Source organism: Castor canadensis, chromosome 11 (genome assembly GCF_047511655.1).
Source record: "Castor canadensis chromosome 11, mCasCan1.hap1v2, whole genome shotgun sequence".
NCBI classification, from domain to species: Eukaryota; Metazoa; Chordata; class Mammalia; order Rodentia; family Castoridae; genus Castor; species Castor canadensis.
Window position 1 is genome coordinate 15,805,420 of NC_133396.1, and position 21,635 is coordinate 15,827,054.

Sequence of the window (21,635 nt, forward strand, 5' to 3'; positions counted from 1 at the left end):
ACTCTTACTATATGCCTCAGACTAGTATCTGCTCTTCTGTTCTCTTTCTACTTTTAAAATATGCATGCTAGTTGCAACCCACAGTTTAAAAAAACTTCTAGAGAAATTCTCCTTGTGCATGTGCAAAACATCTAGTATTGTTTATAAAGCCAAAGGAAAAAACAAGCAAACTGAAAGCAATCAAAAGGTCCACCAACAAGGAAATGGTCAGAAAATTGTAGAACATTGATTTGGTACAATTTTAAAGAGTAGTCGAGTAATTTAGGGCTGGGTATTTCAACATGAACCAATCTTAAAAACAAAAACAAAGGCAGGGCACTGTGGCTCATGCCTGTAATCCCATCTACTTGGGAGGAGGATGATTGCAGTTCCAGGCCAGCCAGGGCAAAAAGTTAGCAAGACTTCATCCTAATAAGCTGAATGTGGTGGTGCACAACTGTGGTCCCAGCTACATAGTAGATGTAGGTAGGAGGATCACAGGCAAAAAAAAGAGAGAGACCTTATCTAAAATATAACCCAAGGCAAAAGAGACTGGGGGCATGGCTCAAATAACAAAGCACCTGCCTGGCAAGTACAGGTCCCTGAGATCAACCCCCAGTACTGCCAAAACAAAAAACAAACACAAAACCAAAAAAAAAAGGGCATGGTGTCTCACACCTGTAATCCCAGCACTTGGGAGGTGGACAAGGATCATGAATTTGAGGTGTGCCTGGGCTACACAGCAAGACTCTGTGAAGAAAGGAAGGAAGGAAGAATGGGAGGAGGAAGGGAGGGAAAGAAGGAAAGAGGCTGGGGGGGAAGGATGGAAGGAAGGAGGAAGGAAGGGAAGGAGGTAGGAAAAGACAAGGGGGGGAGGGAAGGAGAGAGGGAGGGGAGGAAGAAGAGAAAGAGGAAGGGAAGGACAGAGAGAGAGAAAGAAGGACCCATAGGGAGGGAGGAGGGAAGTAAGGTGGGAGGAAGGAAAGGAAGGATGGAAGGAGAGAGGGAGGAAAGGAAGAAGGAATTAGAAGAAATGTGTTTTCACTTCTCACTGTGTAAATTAACAGAGAGGACTACTGGGAGTAGTGGTCCCCCAACTTTGGAGTACCTCAGGATCACTGGAGGGCTGATTGTGTTTAAACTGGATTGAGGATGGGGGATCTAAGAATTTGCATTTCTAACAATTCCCGAATGATGCTAACTGTGCAGTTCGGGAGCCACACTCTGAGAACCAACTCTCTAGAAAACAAAGATTACTCCCTGAGATCCAGATGAGTAAAAATTAATATCCATTAGCTGAAATTCAAACCTTTCAACTACAAGTGTGATTAGCATGTTTGAGAGAAACAGACTCTCAGGCCCCACCACAGGCATACTAAATTAGGATCTGCATGGCCTCAAAACTTTCAGGTGATTCACACGCGCATTAAAGTTTGAAAAGCTGCCTTGAAACAGTCCTTCCTAAAACTGCTGTGGAAATGCTGCAAAATCATCTGTTACAAGTTCTCTCGAACACAACCCAAACTGACTGAACCCCAGGAGAAGCTAGCAATCTATTTTTACCCTTCTCCCCAGATAATTCCGATCGCAGCCAAGTTTGAAAAGTACTGCGGTAAAGCAATTGGACATTCCCATATGATGCAGAAGGCAGGGCTTTCGTGGAAACTCAAGCAAGGGACGTAAAAGCTTGCCTCAGGAGACATGATTAGTACAAGAACATGTAAAAGGAAGCTGAAGCTTAATCAAAGTCATCAACAAGCCGACCAAAAGAGAAGGAAGGAATGTGTCCTGCAAAAGACAGCCAAGCAGGAATGGGGATGTGCCTCAAGTGGTAGAGCGCTTGCCTAACAATCCTCAGCAAGAAAGGAGAGAGGCAGGCAGGAAGAGAGAGGGAGGGAGTGAGGAGAGGGAAAGAGGGGGAGAAGAGGGACAGAGGGGAGAAGAAAGGGAAGGGGAGTCTTGAATGACAAGGACTCTGGGCCAGCTAACAGGTTATTATCTTAATGGAAAAATGTGCTGCTATGTATAGATACCTGATTTTAAACAACTTGGCAAGCTGTAATCATAGCTACTTGGGAGGCTGAGATCAGGAGGATCATGGTTCAAGGCCAGCCCAGGCTAGTCTGTGAGGACCCCACCCCCACCCCCATCTCCAAAATAACCAGAGCAAAACGGACTGGAGGTGTGGTTCAAGCAGTAGCACTCCTGCTTTGTAATCTTGAAGCTCTGTCCCCTTTAAAAAAAAAAAAAAAAAAAAAAAAACCACAACCTGGCAATTATTGGGGCAAAACTTTTGTTTTGTATTCCCTGACATACTCCAGAGAGGCTCTTCGCAGAACTCTGGCTGAAATGATGGTCAGCAGTCATCGTGAGTTACCAGCTGAGGGGAGTTTCCAACATGCCTGAGTTTTTAAAATCTGTATGTTTAGTTTTTGGGTTTTTTTAATTAAAAAATTGCCTATATGTTTTAAACAGATATTGCCTTAACTTTGCTGAAGTTTTGAGAAATCTGTGACATTTTTCAAGGGCCTTCTCAAATGTCATCCATGGGTCTTGTGCTGGCCTCTGTGGCACTGTGCTCATGCTTTGCTCAGCTCTCCTGTATGGCCTGAACACATTTATATTACAATGCTCATGTGCCCTTGGCTCATTTGTTAACCCCATTAGAGCACAGATCATGACTTTACTATTGTAGCAAACTAAAAATGATTTGTTCAATTGGTGGAGGGTAGAGATCCAGGAGTCAAGGCACGCCAAGACCAGAACCTAGAAGCCACCACTGATTCTTCAGGTTGACACCTACATTTTTATTTTGTTAATTATAAAAGAAATGTTTACAGAATGTTTTCAGACCTCTGAACTTCATAAGACAATTCTAAATACAATACATGTTTCTAGAGGAGCAAAGTGTAGCATGTTCCCGTTTCTAATTGGATTTGAGAGAAAGAGGGACAACTCAGCATTGGTGAGGGGGGTGAGGGAAGTTCATTTCCAGCAGAAGATAATACCAGACCTAAGAAAATCTAACTCTTTAGCCTACCGTTACACATACATAAACCATGATTGACGTTAACAAAAATTACCTGTCATGCACTTAATAGTCATCTTTTATTTGGACTCCCATTCAAATAGAATGTCAGGAATAATATAAAAACATCAGCTAGCTATCAGAGTGCTTTCTAGTTGCTAGCAACTGCAGTACTAGGATTTGAATTCAGGGCTGCTAGACAGGTGCTCACACCCCCAGCCCTTTTCATGCTGGTTACTTTTGAGATAGGGTATCGCTTTATGCCCAGGTTGACCTGGACTACAATCCACCTGTTTGTGTTTCCTCATGCATTAGGAATGGCAGGCATGCACCTCTACACTCAGCCGCTGGTTAAGGGGGCAACTTTTTGCTCCAGCTGAACCACGATCAGCCTCCCAAGTGGCTAGGATTACAGGCATGAGCAGCACTGGGCTCTTTTAAATGCAGTATCACGTTTTACCCTCAGCTAACTCCACCCAGTGGGTACTATTATCACTGCCTTTCAAAGGTGCTTATGGAGGCTAAGTACCTTGTCCAAGGTCCACTAAGTTACAGCTAAAACACAAGCCTGCCTGCCTCCTAAACTCATGTTTTTAACTATCACATTAGCCTTCACCCTACTGATATCAGTGGCAGGGTTGGCAAATATGAAACCTAAACCAAAGTTGCAACAAGAGGTATCACTTCAAGTGCTTACTGCCTCCTGTGGCTAGCAGCCACCACACTGGACAATATACATCATCACAGTTGTACTAGACAGCCTTGATCTAGAGATACATCTAGAGACTACTGCACAGTAACTGGAGTTCAAATAACATGTTGCATTATGAAAATAAGGCTAAGATACATCCAGTACCCTCTCTCTTGTAAAATAGTGGTGAAATACCAAATATACTCTCACTGGATTTCCAATAAAATAAGAGTTTATGTCAAAACTGAGATAAGGATATAAGGATCAAAGTTAAAACACACACAGATGAACTGACTGGAAATAACCTACTCAGGTTCATCAGGCCAAGATGGAATGGAATGCCATTCAGCTTTAAAACACTAAGTGAGGGCTGGTTGCAGGGCAATGGTAGAACACATGCTCAGTATGTACAAAGCCATGGGTTCGATTCCCAGCATCAAAAAAGTGGAACAAAACCCCCAAATCAACAAGATCTATCAACAGGGATAAAAACAATTCACAAGTTTTTAAAAAATCAAGTTAAACAAGTATCAACAGACTATCCACTCAATTTTGAAACCTAAAGCACCTGCACACAAACATACATACTACAAGTATACAGGTAAGGCTGGGATGACACGCACCTACTGAAGGACAATTTTTACATCTGGAAAAGCAAAGAACAAGGGAAAAGAGATAGTAACTAAATCTGTAACATTTTCTTTTCTTTTCTTTTTTCTGTACTGGGGCTTGAACTCAGGGCCTACAGCTTGAGTCACTCCACCAGCCCCTTTTTGGGAAGGGGTGTTTTTTCAAGATAGGGTGTCTTGAAAAAAATAGTCTCTCAAACTATTTGCTTGGGCTGGCTTTGAATCTGGATCCTATTGATCTCCGAGTAGGATCCTCTGCCTCCTGAGTAGCTAGGATTACAGGTGCGAGCCATCAGCGCCCAGCTAACATTTTCTTTATCTTACAAAAAAAGATGGGAAGTCTCTAACTCCCATTTTCTGCATGGGAAGCAGGAAATGTTCCTCCTTTTCTTCTCCCATTTCTCCCCACTTCTAACCTGTCATACTAAATTGCCTTCCTAATAAACTTTATGATTACTTTCACTACAAAAAAGAAAAAAAAAAGATGATGGGTATCTGGAGCAAATATGCCAAAATCTCAACATTTATTAAATTTGGGTGATGGGAAAAGAGTATTATATTATTCTCAAGCTTTTCTAATTTATAATTATTTTAAGACGTTTTCTTAGAGTTGAAAATATAGCTGAAAAATTTACTTTCAGAAAATTACCACCAAATATAATAGTTCATCAACTATCAGCAAATACATTATATTCCATACAATCAAGAAAAAACTTCACTACAATAGAGAAACAAGGCAAAGGGGAATTCTGGCTTTGACAAAAGTTTAACAACTCAATTTCTTTTACTTGTTGAAAAATAAGAATCCCTTTTATTTACTTCTTTAGTTTCTTCCCCAACAAAGTATGGCCCTAGGATAGCTAGGTAAACATTTTAAGTAGTATCAATGAAGTTTAATTCATAAACATCTGATCCCAACACTATGATGATATAAAGATTCATTGTTTTTCACAGTAAGTAAAAAAGAAAGCACAAATCTACTTGTATTAACCCACTTTTTGTTACTGTAACAAAACGCCTGGAGCTGTGTCTTGAGTTCTTAAAACTTTGTATCTTATGTATTTATGAAGGAAAAAAGTTTATGCAGGACTTGGTGGTGGAACACACCTCTAATTCTGACTATTCTGGAAGTAAAGGTAGACTAGCTCAAGAACAGCCAGGCAAAAGTGGGAGACCCTTTCTGGAAAACTAAACTAACAGCAAAAGGACTGGGGGCATGATTAGCAAGCATGAGGAGGCCCTAAGTTCAATACCTAATACAGCCCCAAAAGAAAAAAAAGGTGACATAGCTCAGAGTTTTAGAGCTGAAAGTCCAAGATCAGGCAGTCCCTTAGTGATGTGGCCAGGTGGTGAGGGCCTAAGGACATCACTGCAGATGTACATGTGACAACAGGGAAGCCTATCACAAGACACGAGCCAGAAGCACGCCTCCAATGAGGTCCTAAATCTTAGATTCTACCACCTCTCTCATCGCACAATGGGGACCAAGCTCCAACACATGAATGTTTGGTGGACACACCTAAAGCATATCCAAATCCAAACCATAGCACCCTCATTCGTAACACCCAAAAGAGAAAAGAGGGGAAGTATCTTCAAATACTAGCTGATAAACAGGAACTGACACATTTAGAAAAGTCACCAATTGCAATTACCAATGTAGTAACTGACTCAGCCAAGGACCATTAACTGATGCTACAACTATTGGGAAAAGGTCATAGGCAATAAGATATTTTCAGTATATGATGCTACTTTCTAAGGGAAAAGGGCTGGGAGTATAGCACAGTGGCAGAGCACTTAACCAGCATGCACACTGCCCGGAGTTCTATTCTCAGCACCACCAAACAAACAAGCAAGAAAACAAAAAAACTACTCCAAAGGGGAAAGGTAGCAGGGCGCTGGTGGCTCATACCTGTAATCCTAGCTACTTAGGAGGCAAATAGTTTGTGAGCCCTTATCTTGAAAAATCCTTTCACATACACACAAAAAAAGGCCAATGGAGTGGCTCAATGTGTACGCCCCAAGTTCAAATCCCAGTACTGCAAAAAAAAGGGGGGGCATCTTTAAAAGGAGAAATGTGGCAGTTGCTATGTATACCAAGTTATCAAACTTACCATCATCAGAAATGGGGCAAGGTGCCCACGGGCCCCTGATGAGATGAGCTGAGAACACTGGCTCACTCACAGGGTATCCCTGCTGGAATTATCTACAGTGAACCCATACATGTGGAGAACAATCAGGGAATCCAAACAGTAAGACATTCAGTTAGCCAAACTGGCCTGGATAATTAAAAATGTCATTGTCATAAAGAGACCTCCCAACAAAGTGACAGAATGGCTTGAGATTGAAGGCGCTACAGAGGTGTCAACTAAACACAATCCACAGTTCCTGAGTGAATCCTGGAAGGGAAAATAGCGCAAAAGGCAGCTGGGGGACTCTGACAGGGAGCATCACATAATGTTAAATGTCGCAAAAACGCGGAATGGCTCAGATGAGTGTCATATCGGCAACCTACTATCAAACTGTTCAGTAAAAAGAACACTTGAAATGCAAAAGAGTACGCTCACAAGCAGGGTGAAAATGTTAAAAACCACTGAAGCCAGGAGGACACGCTGGGTGTTTGCTAGCCCAATTGTTCAGCTTTTCTATTTCAGTATTTGAATCTGAGAAGGTAAAAATGAAAAGTTCAGAAAAACTGTTCTAAAACTGCCTGGGGTTTTTTGGTTTGTTTTATTTTGGTAGGACTGGGGTTTGAACTAAGGGTTTGCAGTTGAGTTTAGTGGTACATGCCTATAATACCAGCTCTTGGGAGGCAAAACCAGGACAGAGAGTTCTAGACTAACCTGGACAACATAGTGAAACCCTAATCTAGGAAAGGAAAAAAAGCCTACAATTATAAACATCTGAGTAATCAAAGAAAATCCTTGTGACTTTGGCTTACTTAGGCCAGGGATCAGCAAACTATAGTCAGCCCAACACCTGTTTGTGTTTGGCCCATGGGAACTAAATAGGTAGGAAAATAATCAAAAGAATAACAATATTTAGTGACATGCAAATCAGCTGAACTCCATACTGCCCATAAAGTTTTACTGGAACAGCCATTCTTGCTCACTTACATGCTGTCTACGCTGCCTCTGTACAACAGCAGACTTGTAACAGGGAATGTGAGCCCCAAATAAATACTACCTGGCTCTTACAGAAAAGTCTCTAAACAAACAAGTAATGGGAGTATTACTGGCTCATCTCTTAATGGAACATCCTGCAGCAACAATCCCTCCCCACTCCTAGGCATCTACCTTGCAGAAAGCAGCACCAGCATAAATGACTCTGGCACATTTAGAACTGCACTGTTTGTAAAAGCAAAAAGGGACTGTAGTCTCAACATGCCTAGTTTTTTTTAAGGCAAATAATTAACAGTAGCAAATATAGTTACATATTAATACAGAAAATAAAGGGCACCTCACATCTTTACACTTGATAACCCTGTGACCATGTGAGCTTATAACCCCTGCTCAAAACCATCTCCACTGTTAGGCTTCTTCTGAGACAGAGCAGAATCGCCACGCAAGGTATTCAGACAATCAAGTGCAAGACAGCCAGAGGAAGAGGGCAATGTCTCAAGTTCACCGAGGACCTGTGACCTACGGTCTTTCACCTGGAAAATTCATTCAAAACTCAAATGTGTCTGAAATGACAGGAAAACCACATTTACATAATACTTTGGAAGCAGAACATGGTCATAGTCAAGGACCAGACTAAGTAACTAAGACTTCAAGTATGGGCTGTGTAGAACAGAGAAAACTGAACTGACAGGAGGAGCTAAGATCTTATTAGCTACTTTAAAGGTTGGACTATTGCTTCAAACAAGTCTCACCATAGCTGTGCAAGCATCAGAAAAGAAAAAGGACAAGAGAAATTCCACACCGATTAATATGTGTGCATTTCTAAGATACTTCTTAAGCTTCACAAATAGAATACACTATAAACAGACTCAAAGGAGGCAATGGGGACATACTGAAATCGAACAGGAAGCCATGTTTCTAGTAAATACAGACATCACACCTACTGTCGGTATGAATCACTTGCCAGGCCACCACCCAAGTGTGCGCACTACAGACACATCCATGAGTAGAGAGGAATCCAAACATTACCTATCTTAGCAAATTTCAAGATGTTCTATAGTGGCAACCTTTTAAAAACTTAAATCCCCAAATCATCCCACTAATAAAGGGGCACCTTTTCCTTGAAACAGTTAATTTGGCAGCAACACCTAAGAGGTTTTATATCCAGGCAAACCCAGACAACCTGGGCTACACTCGTACTTCACAATTCAGCTTGCATACTAACTTTTAAATTTTTACAACAAAGGAATTCTCTGAGTTACCAAATCAAATCTCTCAACCAAGTCTGAATTTTAATCTCTCCTACCCTCTTGTTCTGGATTACATGACTTCTAGCTTAAGTTTATACTATGGTAGATTTTTCTAACATTAAGTATTAACTGACTGCCTCTTCCCCTCTACCACAAATAACGACAAATAATGTACAGGCAGAGGGTGACTCCAAGTCTTATTGCAAGAAATACAGTATCATCACTGTGTGGTCGACAGTCTCAACAAGGCAAGACCGCAGCCAGGCTGCAGAGGTGACCCAGGCAGCAAGGACTAGGGGGAAGGCGAAAGCAGAGGAAAAGAAGTGCCAGGTAAATTCTCACTGGCCCAACAGTGGCAGGGCAGCTATCACAAGCACAGCCCCTGTCCAAGACAACTATCTGCAATGATATGAAATGACCCACATGCTGGACACTCGTAGGGTGCGACACAGAGCCACCAGTCATGTGTGCTTACTGAGCACATGCAATGTACCTAGTGCCGCTGAGGAACCGGAGGTTTAATTTTAAGTCATTTTAATTAATCAAATGGCTGGTTACATGGGCTAGTGGCTACCATCCTGAACAGCACAGAGGGAAAGGGTGAAAGGGATCCAGAGGCTTTCTTTGAATACGCTCAACAATTACCCTGAGCTTTCTACTGCATGCTACAAACTGAGCCAGGCACTAAAGAGAGGGACTGGATGAGACCCTCCTTGCCTAAAGTAGTTCAAATGAAGGCGGTGGCAGGTAATTAACAGTCCATCTCACAGTAAGTCTTAAAAAACTGACACAATGAAAAGGTGGCCAAATAATCAAGAGGATAAAACAATCCTTCCTAAAGTTTTAGGAACTTAGTAACAGCCTCAAATACATGAAGACTGATACAACTCCAAGAAGAAACCAGGCACACACGGCTATAATACCAGCCCTCCAGAGGCTGAAGCAGGAGGAGTTAGAGTTTGAAGCCAGCCTGGGCTACATAGTGAGTGAGACCCTGTCTCAAAAAAAAACAAAAGCAAATAAAAAAAACTCCTAGGAGAAACAAACAAATCCTTAACAATAATTGCGGACCTCAATATTCCCCTCTGTGTTAGAATAAGTATACAGAAAATCTTCAACATATAGAGGATCTTAAACTACCAACAAATCTGACCTAATTAATATTTATGGGATATTCCATCCAATAACAGCAGAATATGCCTCTTTTCAAGACATATAGGACATTCACCTAGACTGATAATATTTCAGAATGCAACACAAACCTCTAAGCCAGGTATGGAGGCACATGCCTGTAACTCCAGCACCAGGGAGGCTGAGGAAGAAGAATAGCAAGCTCAAGTTAAACCTGTGTTACACAGTAAGATCCTGTTTAAAAGAAAAAGAAAAACCTCTAGAAATGTTTTACAGGGCCAAGTATGGCAATATACCCCTGTAATCCCAGCTAATAGGAAAGCAGAGATGAGAGGATCATTGTCCAAAGCCAGTCCAGGCAAAAATGAGAAACACTACCTGAAAGCTAACTAAAGCAAAAAGGGCTGGGGGTATAACTCAAGTGGTAGAGCACTTGCCAGCAAGTGTGGGACTCTGAATGCAAGCCCAGTACTGCCCCCCCACCCCCACCTCCACCCCCCTGGCAGAAAAAAAGTTTTACAAAATTAAGGTCATAGGAAGGTCTGTGATGGTGAGCAAGAGCTCTACCAGTGAACCACATCCCCAGCCCTCTTGGAACTGAATGGAATCAAGTTAGGAATCAGCAACAGAGAACACCTAGGGATCCCCAAACACACCCCATAGTCACAAAGACTTTTTAAGACTTTTTTAAGAACACAAATCTGATCAATTGCTCCCCACTTAAAACCTCTCATGGCTGGCCCTCTGGGGTATAGCATATATTTGTCCCAGGGTCTAGACTCCTGCTCCCTTTGCCTGTCACTTTTGCTTTGTGCTTAGCTACACTAAGGACATCCTTTACTTGTTCCCTTTGGAACACGTTTGCTGATACATGATGCCTGCCCTGCTACGCAACAAGCTTCATCAGAGCAGGGGCCAGAGCTGATGCAGGCACTGCTACCTCTAAGAAAGCGCCAAGAACACAGCATGGGCTCAACAGGTAGTTTTTGAATAAATGAACAGATCAATGACAGAGCCAAACAAAATACAAATTCTAACAGAAATTTTGTGTGATGTGTTTGTGTGTGCACGCACAGTACTGGGGTTTGAACTCAGGGCCTACACCTTGAGCCACTCCACCAGTCTTATTTTTTGTGAAGGGATTTTTCAAGATAGGGTCTCATGAACTATTTGCCTGGGCTGGCTTCAAACCACGATCCTCCTGATCTCTGCCTACTCTCTGAGTAGCTGTGAACACATGCCCAGCTCTAACAAAACTTTTAACCCATAAAATGCAGAGATGGTTTTTAAACAATCAGTGCTAATGAAACTGGCTTTCATACACTGCTGACATTAATTTATTACATGTGTAATATATTATGATAATATATGAAAACCATAATGAAACATACCACTGTACACCTAAATAGAATCGGGAGGCATCTGCTTCCTGATTAGCTAGGATTACAGTTGTATACTGCTATACCTGGCATTTTAGAGGGTTTTGTTTTTGTTTTCCTTTTAAACAGGGTCTTGCGGTATGGTTCAAGTTGACATTGAACTTGCAATCCTCCTGCCTCGGCCTCCCTAGTGCTGGGGTTATAGGCGTGTACCTATAACCCCATACCTGGCTTAGAGCTCTCATATGTTGCTGGTGGGAATGCAATGTGATAAAACCATTTGGGCAAAGTTGGGCAATTTCTTACAAAACAATTAAAATACACTTAGCATACACCCAGCATTTCACAGGTCAGACATGAAGCACGTAGTCTGACAGCACTAGGCTTCTCCACAGAAAAACAAAATGCTGGAACACAACAAAGCAAATCCCTCAGGAGAAACTGACTTCTTAAGTTTGGGCCCCAATACCAGCCTGACTATCCGTCAGATCCTGGAGTTGAGTCTACTTCTCAGGCAGCCATTCTTAGGATGCAGCAGAGGCTGTGCTGAGGAAGGGAAACAAGCCAAGAGGAGGATGAGCACGGGAAAGGAGCAAAAGCAGCCCCAGCACCATACGGGGCAGCGACTGCACAGCACCAGTTCAGGCAACAGCAATAATGCCGAGGGCTGACAAAGGGAAATCTACAAGGAAAAAAAAACTTATTACCCGAGAGCTTGAGACATAACAAGCAGTAAGAGCACACGGTAGCCAGTGCCAGTGTCTCACACCTGTAAATCCTAGTTACTTGGAAGTCTTCGAATGGGAGGACTGCAGTTGAGGCCAACCTGGGCAAATAGTTTGAGAGAACCCACCTCCAAAGTAATCAGTGCAAAACAGACTAGAGGTCTGACTCAAGTGGTAGAGCACCTGCTTTGCAAGCACGAAGCCTTCATTTCAAACCCCAGTCCCAACAAAAACTAAAATTTTATAAGTACTGCTTAAAAATACCCAGCAACTTAGAAGATATCCAATAGATGTTAGTTATCACAGTTACTTTTTTTTTTTTTTGGTAGCACTAGGATTTGAACTTTGGGTGCCTTGGGCTTATTAGGCAAGCACAGTACCACTTGAGGCACACCCCTAGCCCTTTTTGCTTTATTTTTCAGATAGGGTCTCATTTTTTGCCTCCAGGAACTTGATCCTCCTACCTATTCCTTCCTTACAGTTGGGATTACAAGTGTGCACTACTGTGACTGGTTTGTTTAAGATGGGATCTCACTAACTTTTTGCCAGTCTGACCTCAAACTGTGATCTTCCTTGATCTCTGCCTCCTCCATAGCTGGGATTACAGATATGTACCACCATGCCTGGCTTGATTCTTCTTGTATGATTTTATATTTTTGTTGTTGTTCTTACCTTCAGTCTTTGAAGTGCACCGTGCATGTTGAAGTTTTTTTGCGTCTCTTTTTTTAGTTAAAAAATATTCTGGCCAGGCATAGTGATACAGACCTGTAATTCTAGCACTTTGAGAAGCTGAGGCAGGAGGATCATGAGTCTGAGGTCAGTCTGGGCTACACAGTGAGACCATGTCTCAAAAACAAATTAAAAAAAAAAAAAACCCTGCCTCCTAAGGTATCTCTCTTTAAAGAACCAAAAGCATGAAAAAAATTAGAATGAGGGTCACTGCTCAACTACTGCTAGATTATGCAGCTGAGATTACAATCTAAGCAAGTGTCAAAAGTGAAGAGCGTTAAGGCAGGCAAGCAAGAGAAATGTGGAGAACCTAGAGGTGAGGGGATCCCAGCCTGGCTGGGGGGGGAAGAGGGGAAAGGCACCTATGCAACCAGATCACCGCTCCCCATCACTAACCTCCAAGCCCTGACACATCCCCCCACCTGCAAGGATCTGCAGTCACAGGGAGGACAGTGGGATCTTGAGAAGTGAGGAAAGGAGGACCTAACAAGAGAAACCCGAGCTTCTGATCTTGACCTCCCCAACTTGCTGCAAGCATCTCAAGTCACAGCCCCATTTCCAAATATCCCTGTGAGCAAGCACCAGGAAAACAACATGCATGGACAGCCTGCAAACCTAGGACTGGCACTCACCGCTCACAGATCGTGAGAACTTCTCATTCCACGTGTAACCTCTCTGGGTACTAAGCAGAGATCCGATTCACTCATTTCCCTCATAATCTTGACTTCCCCAGTGCTACCAAACGCTGTGTTCTTACAGAGGCATATGTAATGCCTTACTCAGAATACACTTATGATGGGTCAAGACCAAAAAACTCCTGCACTGATACTCCATCCAGGGCTACAAAACCCATCCAGATCCTTTCTGCACCCATCTTCCTCCAATCCACCCTACAGAACGGGAGTCAGGCTAAACTTCCTAGCACACCACTGAGGTCATGTCCTACTGTCTCCAGGTCTTCTGAATGACCCCGTTCACCCCAAGTTAAGCAGCTATGAAACAGGTTTGAGGGCTTCACACTACCTCTCGTCTAACTCTCAGTTTGGGGAAGGGGCTATACCAGTGGCTTAACAGGATCTCTGAGAACTAGTGCGGTCCTATTTCCTGCTTATGTATGGTGCTGACCGGGAAACGGAATCCCTTAGGTTTTCCAGGAGCAAAAAATTCAGATCATCGATCTGACCCAATCCTTATTCCACAGATGGGAGGGAAACTGTGACTGCTATAGCCTGCTTCTTGAGGGAACTGCCCACTAGCACACATGGAGCTTTACAGGTTAGTTCCTGTTCAAAGACTCACTTGTGACTTAAGGCCCACACCTTACTATATCAGTGCCCGAGTTGGTGCTGCTCGATCCCTCTCTCCTGCCTCTGTCCTTACAATCCACAAGCTGGTGCAGGAAGCATCTGACCACACACACACACACACACACCAGGAAGCATCTGAACACACACACACACACACACACACACCCCAGTAGATATGAACTTGCTGGTGCAGGAAGCATCTGAACACACACACACACCAGGAAGCATCTGAACACACACACACACACACACACACCAGGAAGCATCTGAACAAACACACACACACACCCCAGTAGATATGAACTTGCTGGTGCAGGAAGCATCTGAAAACACACACACACACACACACACACACCCACCCCCCCCCCAGTAGATATGAACTTGCTGGTGCAGGAAGCATCTGAAAACACACACACACACACACACACACACACACACACACACACACACACACACCCCAGTAGATATGAACTTGCTGGTGCAGGAAGCATCTGAAAACACACACACACACACACACACACACACACACCCAGTAGATATGAACTTGCTGGTGCAGGAAGCATCTGAAAACACACACACACACACACACCCCCCCAGTAGATATGAACTTGCTGGTGCAGGAAGCATCTGAAAACACACACACACACACACACACACACACACACACCCAGTAGATATGAACTTGCTGGTGCAGGAAGCATCTGAAAACACACACACACACACACACACACACACACACGCAGGAAGCATCTGAAAACACACACACACACACACACACACACACACACACACACACACACACACACACACACCAGTAGATATGAACTTGCCTTCCTTTAAATCTCCACTGTACTTTGTTCCTCACTTGTTGCAATCAGAAATTATAGGTAGAATGAAAAGGTATTTGGGTAACAGTGGTGGGAATAAAACTGCCAAACCAGCAAGCAACTGTTTTGGAGGAATCTATGGTTCATGCTCTCTGCCACCGATCCCCACTGGCATAATTAATCCTCAGAAGACATAAGTCATTAAGTCTCCGGGAACAACACCAGAGTTTTTGTTTTCTGAAGTCATTAGAGGTTCCAAATTTCAAACTTCCAGGTACGTATTCTCAGAAGTCTCACAAGTTAAATGCAAGAATCATTCTGCTTCAATTCTAACTTGATTTTTAAAAATCAGATGCTTAATTTCAAAGTGTAGCTGAACTTTAATACTGCCAGGCATGGGAGCACACATACAGCTACCTGGTAGGCAGAGGCAGGAGGACTGCAAATTCAAGGTCTAGGCAACTTAGCAAGAGCCTGTCTCAAAAAAACCATGAATAAAAGCTGGTGGTGTATCTCAGTGCTTGCCCAGCATGTGAGAGGCCCTGGGTTCAATCCCCAGTACTGCAAAAGGGGTGGGGATACATGGCGGAGGACAAATTCTCTATCCTTTTCATTGTATTGGCAAAGTATGTCTATTGGGTGAAATAAAAATAAATTAATAAAATGCTCCTAGCTTAAGCAAACTGATAATTTCAATTTATTAACAAGTTGACATCCCTACAGTACTATGTGTCATGTAAACACTTTAGGTATCCATTTGAAATTTTTCTCCATAAAAGGAAGACAATTTCCAATAAATAAACTTTTAAAAGACCTATTACTTGAGCAATGTCAACCAATGGCTTTGCACCAACAGTTAACACTACCTACAAAGTACTCAACAGATAAACAAATGTACTTCTTATACTAGGAATTTAATGTTAGTACTTAAGTCAACAATCTAAACTACAAAACTAACCAAATTATTCTAAATTACCAATAAAGAAAATTCCTCTTTTAGCAATGACAGTGCACTAGGATTCAGATCTACCAATTCTGTTTGCAATGCTCTAGGGCTACTTTCGCCATCCATACACGCGCACATTTACCTGACAGCCTTCCTCCCAGAAGTACAGACAGTATGAATGATGAAAGTAGTACTCAGCATCGACAACCCAGGCTCGTTCTAGCTAGTATTCTAAAAGTTTAGAACACAAAATGTACCATCTATTTTACCATAATCTTGAGAAATAATGTGTTTCAAAAGGCAAAACCTCAGGGCTAGGGGTGTGGCTCCAGCAGTAGAGCACTTACCAAGCAAGTGCAAGGCCCTGAGTTCAAACCCCAGTACCAACAACAACAAAACGGAACACCTCCAAGTTAACTCCACACCCAACAAAGAAAGGAAAACACCTAGCAAGCAATATGAAGTATCTTATTAGAAACATTCCCCAGTCAAACTGTGTATCAAAATCTAACTAGACCAGCTTCTTGTCTCCTAAATTCCCAATATCTCAGTTATGGCACCCATTGCAGAACTCCCAAATCTTCATCTACTTCCAGTTCTCACCTCTTAGCAATAATTTATCCACCCAGTCTTTCATGAACACCTGCCATGTGCAAGCACAGTGTCAGAAGCCACAGTTAAGATCAACACATATACCTGAGGAGTTCATAAAGTTCACGGAAATATAGGACAAGTAGACACAAGGCAGGCTACAAGTGTCACTGGGAAAAAATGCCACCCAAATATAATAACATACAACTTTTGTTGTTGTTGTTTAAAAAGGAAGCCTAGACACAAATGTAACTTAATTCAGCATAAGCACAACCATCAGTCCTAAATATTATGGATCAGGCCTTCAAGCAGAAATTAAACTTAGCTGAACTGCCCTGCCAAAATACCTGAGTTCTAACTTGAAAAACTTCCTCTAGTGGTGTATGTAATTCAGTCTTCAGGTTTCAATTCCGGCCTTTGGTACAAAGAGGACATGTGATTTCTTAATGTAAACCTATTACTATAAGAGATGCACTAAAACTAAGTTGTGCAGTCCCAGCTGCACACAAGGCATAAGTACGCAACACTGGCTTCTCTCCCTTCCTTCTCCGTTCCTCGCCCAGAAGACACACAACTATTCTCACTGGCAGGCAAGGAGTTACCTTTTTTTCACCTGACGTGCGGACACTCTAAATGGGGGTTTGCATCTGGCTTAATACCCATATTTCTCCCGATAAGAATTTAAGCATTTATTCAAAAAAAATTGAAACATTTAAATTTAACCATTTTTATCCTAGCCTCTGAAAATGACATGACACACATTAATTGCTTTAAGATCCTATTTCCTCAAACTTTACTTTGGAAATGCTCTTAAAATTAGACTCTAATTTGGTTAATCCCAGTGAACAAAAACAAAAAGGCCTGACAGGTTGTGGATACAAGTTATGTTTTTTTTCACAATTTAGGAAACCACAGCTATGTATTTAATACAAAGCAGCAACTGTGTGTGGCTTTTTGTTTTTTAGACCGAACGCATCTCGGCACCAGCCTTGGGAAACTTTTTCTGTGAGAAAACAGGAGAGACGTCACCACGGAGATATTCACTACACATCTCGCGGGGGGGGGGGGGGCTCGTTCCTCCAAAACATAAGGAAAAGAAAGAGTACTGTCATAAACCCGATCTTGCGCCGTGCGTGCCTTCCAAAGTCCATCTCCAGCAATTACGTCTGGACGGTCGGTCACCAACCCATCTTCTGCAACAGGTGCCCCGAAACCGCGGTCCCCGGCGAAGCCCAGGCACCCGATCCAGTAGCACGCACGGCCCTGCCGCTGTGTAGTTTGATTTTGGATTTAACCAAAATGATTTTGAGACGGATGAATTGCCAATTTTTTTTCTTTCTTTTTTTTTTTTTTTTGCTTTTTGCTTTGCTTTTTAATCAGCCATTTGCCAGCAACTGTTGCATGCGCCCATGAGCCCGGGAGGACACAGGCGCACGCCCAGGACCAGACCCGGCTCCCCGCCACCCCGGTTTTCAACCGCACGACTAGGGGTGCGAAGGCAAGCGTGTGTTGCGAGCGTTTGGGTGCCACACTCTCTAAACCCTTAACTCCCTTTTAAGGAACAGCCAGATCATAATAAAAAAGAAATCCACACGAAACCACATTAAAAATGCAAGGGTTTGCCAAACAAGAGGCATCTTTCACCCCAAAAACACCACACCAAAACAAGGGGAGGAAAACGAACACAATGGATGAGTGCCAAAGTTTCCATCCTGCTTGGAGACACTGCACTGCCCCAAATTCTGTTAGACGACGGAGGTCCAAAAAAAAGAGAGAGAGAGAGAGAGAGGGCTTGGGTTGAGAAAGAGAGAGCGAGCGAGCGAATGGCCTGCAAAGTGCAACAATGCAATCTCCATTTTGAACAATGAGCCTCTTTCCTCTTGCAAACCGAGTTTTTTGCCACTGGACGTGCCGTCGCGGGTCCCCTTGGCTTGAGTGGGGGGCGGGGGGAGGCCGGACACACATGGGCTTGGGATGCACAGCACAGGGGAGCGAGCGAGAGAGCGAGCGAGGGGGAGGGGAGGAGGAGTGCGCGGCGGCCCGGCCGGGCCCGGCCGGGTGGGTACCTGGAGTGCTGCTGTAGGTGCTATGGCTCCTGAAGCTGCTTTCCGTGCAGTAGCTGGCGTCGTCGTCGTCGTCTTCCATCTCCTCCGGATAATCGGAGTCATCGTCGTCCTCCTCCATCTCATCTTCCTCGTCGTCCTCGGAATCCTGGGTCTCCTCGGCGTCGCCGTCCTCCTCCTCCTCCTCCGAGACCATGTCCTCCTCCTCCTCCTCCTCCTCCTCGCTCTCGTGGTCATCGTACACCACTTTGTTGACGGCCCTGCGGGCCGGGGTGGTCCGGGCCAGGTGGCCGCCCCCGCCCCCCGTCCTGCCGCCCCCGCCTCCTCGCCCCCCCCGGCCCGGGGCGCTGGTGCTGGGGGGGGCCGGCGGCGGCGGCGGCGGCGGCGGCGGCGGCTTCCTCCGGCTGCTGCTGCCCCCCCTGGGCGAGCTCAGCCGCGTCTTGGGCGCCACCTCAGCCTGGGCGGCGGCCCACCTGCCCCGGCTGCTGCCGCGGTGCCGCGAGCGCAGACCCCCGATGGGTCCGGACGTGGGCGGCGGCGGCGGCGGTGGTGGTGGCGGCGGGGCCGGGGCGCAGCGCTCCGCAGCGGGAGCCGCGGGCTGCTTGGGCGGCCTGCCCCGCCGGCCCCTCATGTCGGAGCCGCGGCGGGCGGGAGGGGGGAGGTGGAGGTGGAGGTGGAGGGCGGGGGGGGGGAGAAGGGAAAGCGGAGGGGGGAGGGGCGCGGGTGATAGTGGGGGGCGCCGGGCCGGGTGGGGTGGCCGGCGGGGCCGGGCGGGAGGGGCCCGGCCGGCGGAAGCGGGTGGAGGGAGAAAGCTCAGTCCGAATTGCTGGGGCCCCACTCCGGATCGCCTTCAGCCGCCATCTTGTTTCCTCCCTCTCGCTCGGTGACTGGGGGAACCGACAGCGGCCGCAGGCCGGGAGCGCGGTCACGTGAGCTGCGCCGCCGACGAGCCTGGGACGGAGCGAGGCAGCGCGGCGGCCGCTAGGGGGCGCGCGGGAGCGCCGCGTCGGGGGCAGGGAGCCGGGGGAGCCGGGGACGCCTGGGGATCCTCGGGGGTCGTCGGGGCTCAGCGAGGACGGATCGCCAGCGTTAGCAGTGCCGGGAGAGGGGCGAGCCACTCGCCGAACGCCCCCAGCCCGAAACCTCGGGGACGAAAGCCCCCGCTAGAGCTCGAACTCGGCGGGACCTCCTCCCCAGTGTCCGCGTCCCCGACTGAGACAGTAGGGCAGGGGAATCCCCAGGTATCATCCTCTTGGGGACACTGATGCAGAAAGAGCTGGAAGAGGGTGTCGCGGAGGAGGGCGACCGAGGTTACTAGGCAGCACCCGAGCAAAATTAGGTGTGAGGGGAGCGAGGAGGCGAGCCCCCAGAAATGCACAACCCCGAAGGCGTGGATCTAGAGTCCTGAAATTGATCCCAATGACAAGTGCTCCGGGACTGTGCCAGGAACCCCACTCGGGGCTGCCGGCCTCGTAAGGGAGGCCTCTGGGACTTGTTGCATGTCGTCCCCGCCCGGGAAACCTCCCATCAACTGCAGAGCGTGGCGACATTCGCGCTTCCCAGACCCTCGCCTTTTCCACAGTCCCGCTAGCAACTCCGCAGGAACGCGCCAGCCCTCCTCTGCCACGGGAAAGAGGGCATCCCGCCGAAACCTGATGATTACCGGGAATCATTGTAATTTCTTGTCCTCAGCCTAGCCCAGCGAGTGAAGCGTGGGGTGATGAATATTATATTCGGGCACACGCACATCCTAGACCCCAAGTCGGGGACTCAGCCCAGAGCGGTCAAGGTCAGCTCTGGGAATGAGAGAATTGTTTTAGGGTTGTTTAATTTGTTTCTTTTTTTGGTGTTTTTGTTTTTTCAGGCAGGGTTTTGATATGTAGCCCAGACCAGGCTGGTCTCGAACTCACGATCCTCCTGCCCCAGCACTAGGTGTGTTGGTATACACCTGTAATCCCAGCACTCCAGAGGCTGAAGTAGGACGATGGTGAATTCAAGGCCAGTACATAGTAAGACCCGGCCTCAAAAAAAAAAAAAAAAAAAAAGAGGGAGAGAGGTTAGTAAACATATTATTTGTTGAAATGTGACAACCAAAAAGTAATTTATACAAAAATAATTAATAGACTGTCCACCAAATGGCTTGTTACATTTTAGTTAGGAGAATTGAACATATATGAAATGGAAATTAGAAGCACTAATTGCTAAATTAATTTAGTCATTCAGTTGATCATCAGCAGTGGCAATCTTACATTATTACAGTAAAAAATAAGCAAGATGAAGCTGGTGGCTCACACCTGTAATCCTAACTACTTGTGAGGCTTAGATCATGAGGATCACCATTCAAGGCCATCCCAGGCAAATAGCTCATGAGACCCCATCTCCAAAATAAGTAGAGCAAAATGGACTGCAGGTGTAGCTCAAGCAGTAGAGAGCCTGCTTTGCAAGTGCAAAGTCCTGAGTTCAAACCTGAGTCCCACCAAAAAAACTGCCAAAAAAGAAAAGAAAAAGTGAGCAAATGAGGACCTTAGCAAGTAAGTGTCCTGTTTTGTTTGAAGGGGCAGCTCTGAGAATGCAGGCCTAAAATGATCAGACTTTCAAGGAACTGTGAAAATGTAGATTTCCTCTGCAATTTTTTTTCTTCTGAGATTTTTAAATGTTGGCAACTAAGGTCTTCTTGGGTTTTTTGTTCTGTTGATTTTGTTTTGGTGGTACTGAGGTTTAAACTCAGGGGCTTCTCACTTGCTAGGCAGGCGCTCTACACTACCTCAATTTTGGTCTTTTGAGACAGTGTCTTGCTATCTGTGAACAGCCCAGATTGACCTCAAACTCCCAATTCTTCCTTAGCCTCCTGAGTGCTGGAATTACAGACATGTGCCATCACACCTGGCTCTTTTTTTTTTTTTTTTTTTTTTGAGTAGGGGGACTGGGGGCTTCTCACAACATTGCCCAGTCTAGTTTCAAACTCCTGGGCTCAAATGATCCTCCCACCTCAGCCTCCTGAGGGCTAGCACTAGAGGCATATTCCCAGTGGGCATATTGCCCAGTGTATGTCACATTTTAAAAAACACTTCAGGTAGCCAGGTGCTGGTGGCTCACAACTGTAATACCAGTTACTCAGGAGGCAGAGGTAGGAGGATCACAGTTGGAAGCCAGCCTGGGCAGATAGTATGAGACCCTATCTCGAAAATAAACAACACAAAACAGGACTGACAGAGTGGCTCCAGTGATAGAGCACCTGCCT

At 45.2% G+C, this 21,635-nt stretch overlaps 1 protein-coding gene across 17 annotated transcripts in view; it reads right to left on the reverse strand.

Moving 5' to 3' along the window:
• The window catches only part of Bptf (bromodomain PHD finger transcription factor), a 118,877-nt gene extending 99,852 nt beyond the window's left edge, over positions 1–19,025 (reverse strand). For all 17 annotated transcript variants that reach the window (XM_074045459.1, XM_074045472.1, XM_074045469.1 and 14 more), the window contains exon 1: positions 18,398–19,025. In XM_074045459.1, coding sequence (XP_073901560.1) covers positions 18,398–19,025 — 628 coding nt within the window. The remainder of the gene's footprint in view (positions 1–18,397) is intronic.
• Positions 19,026–21,635: the final 2,610 nt, after the last annotated feature.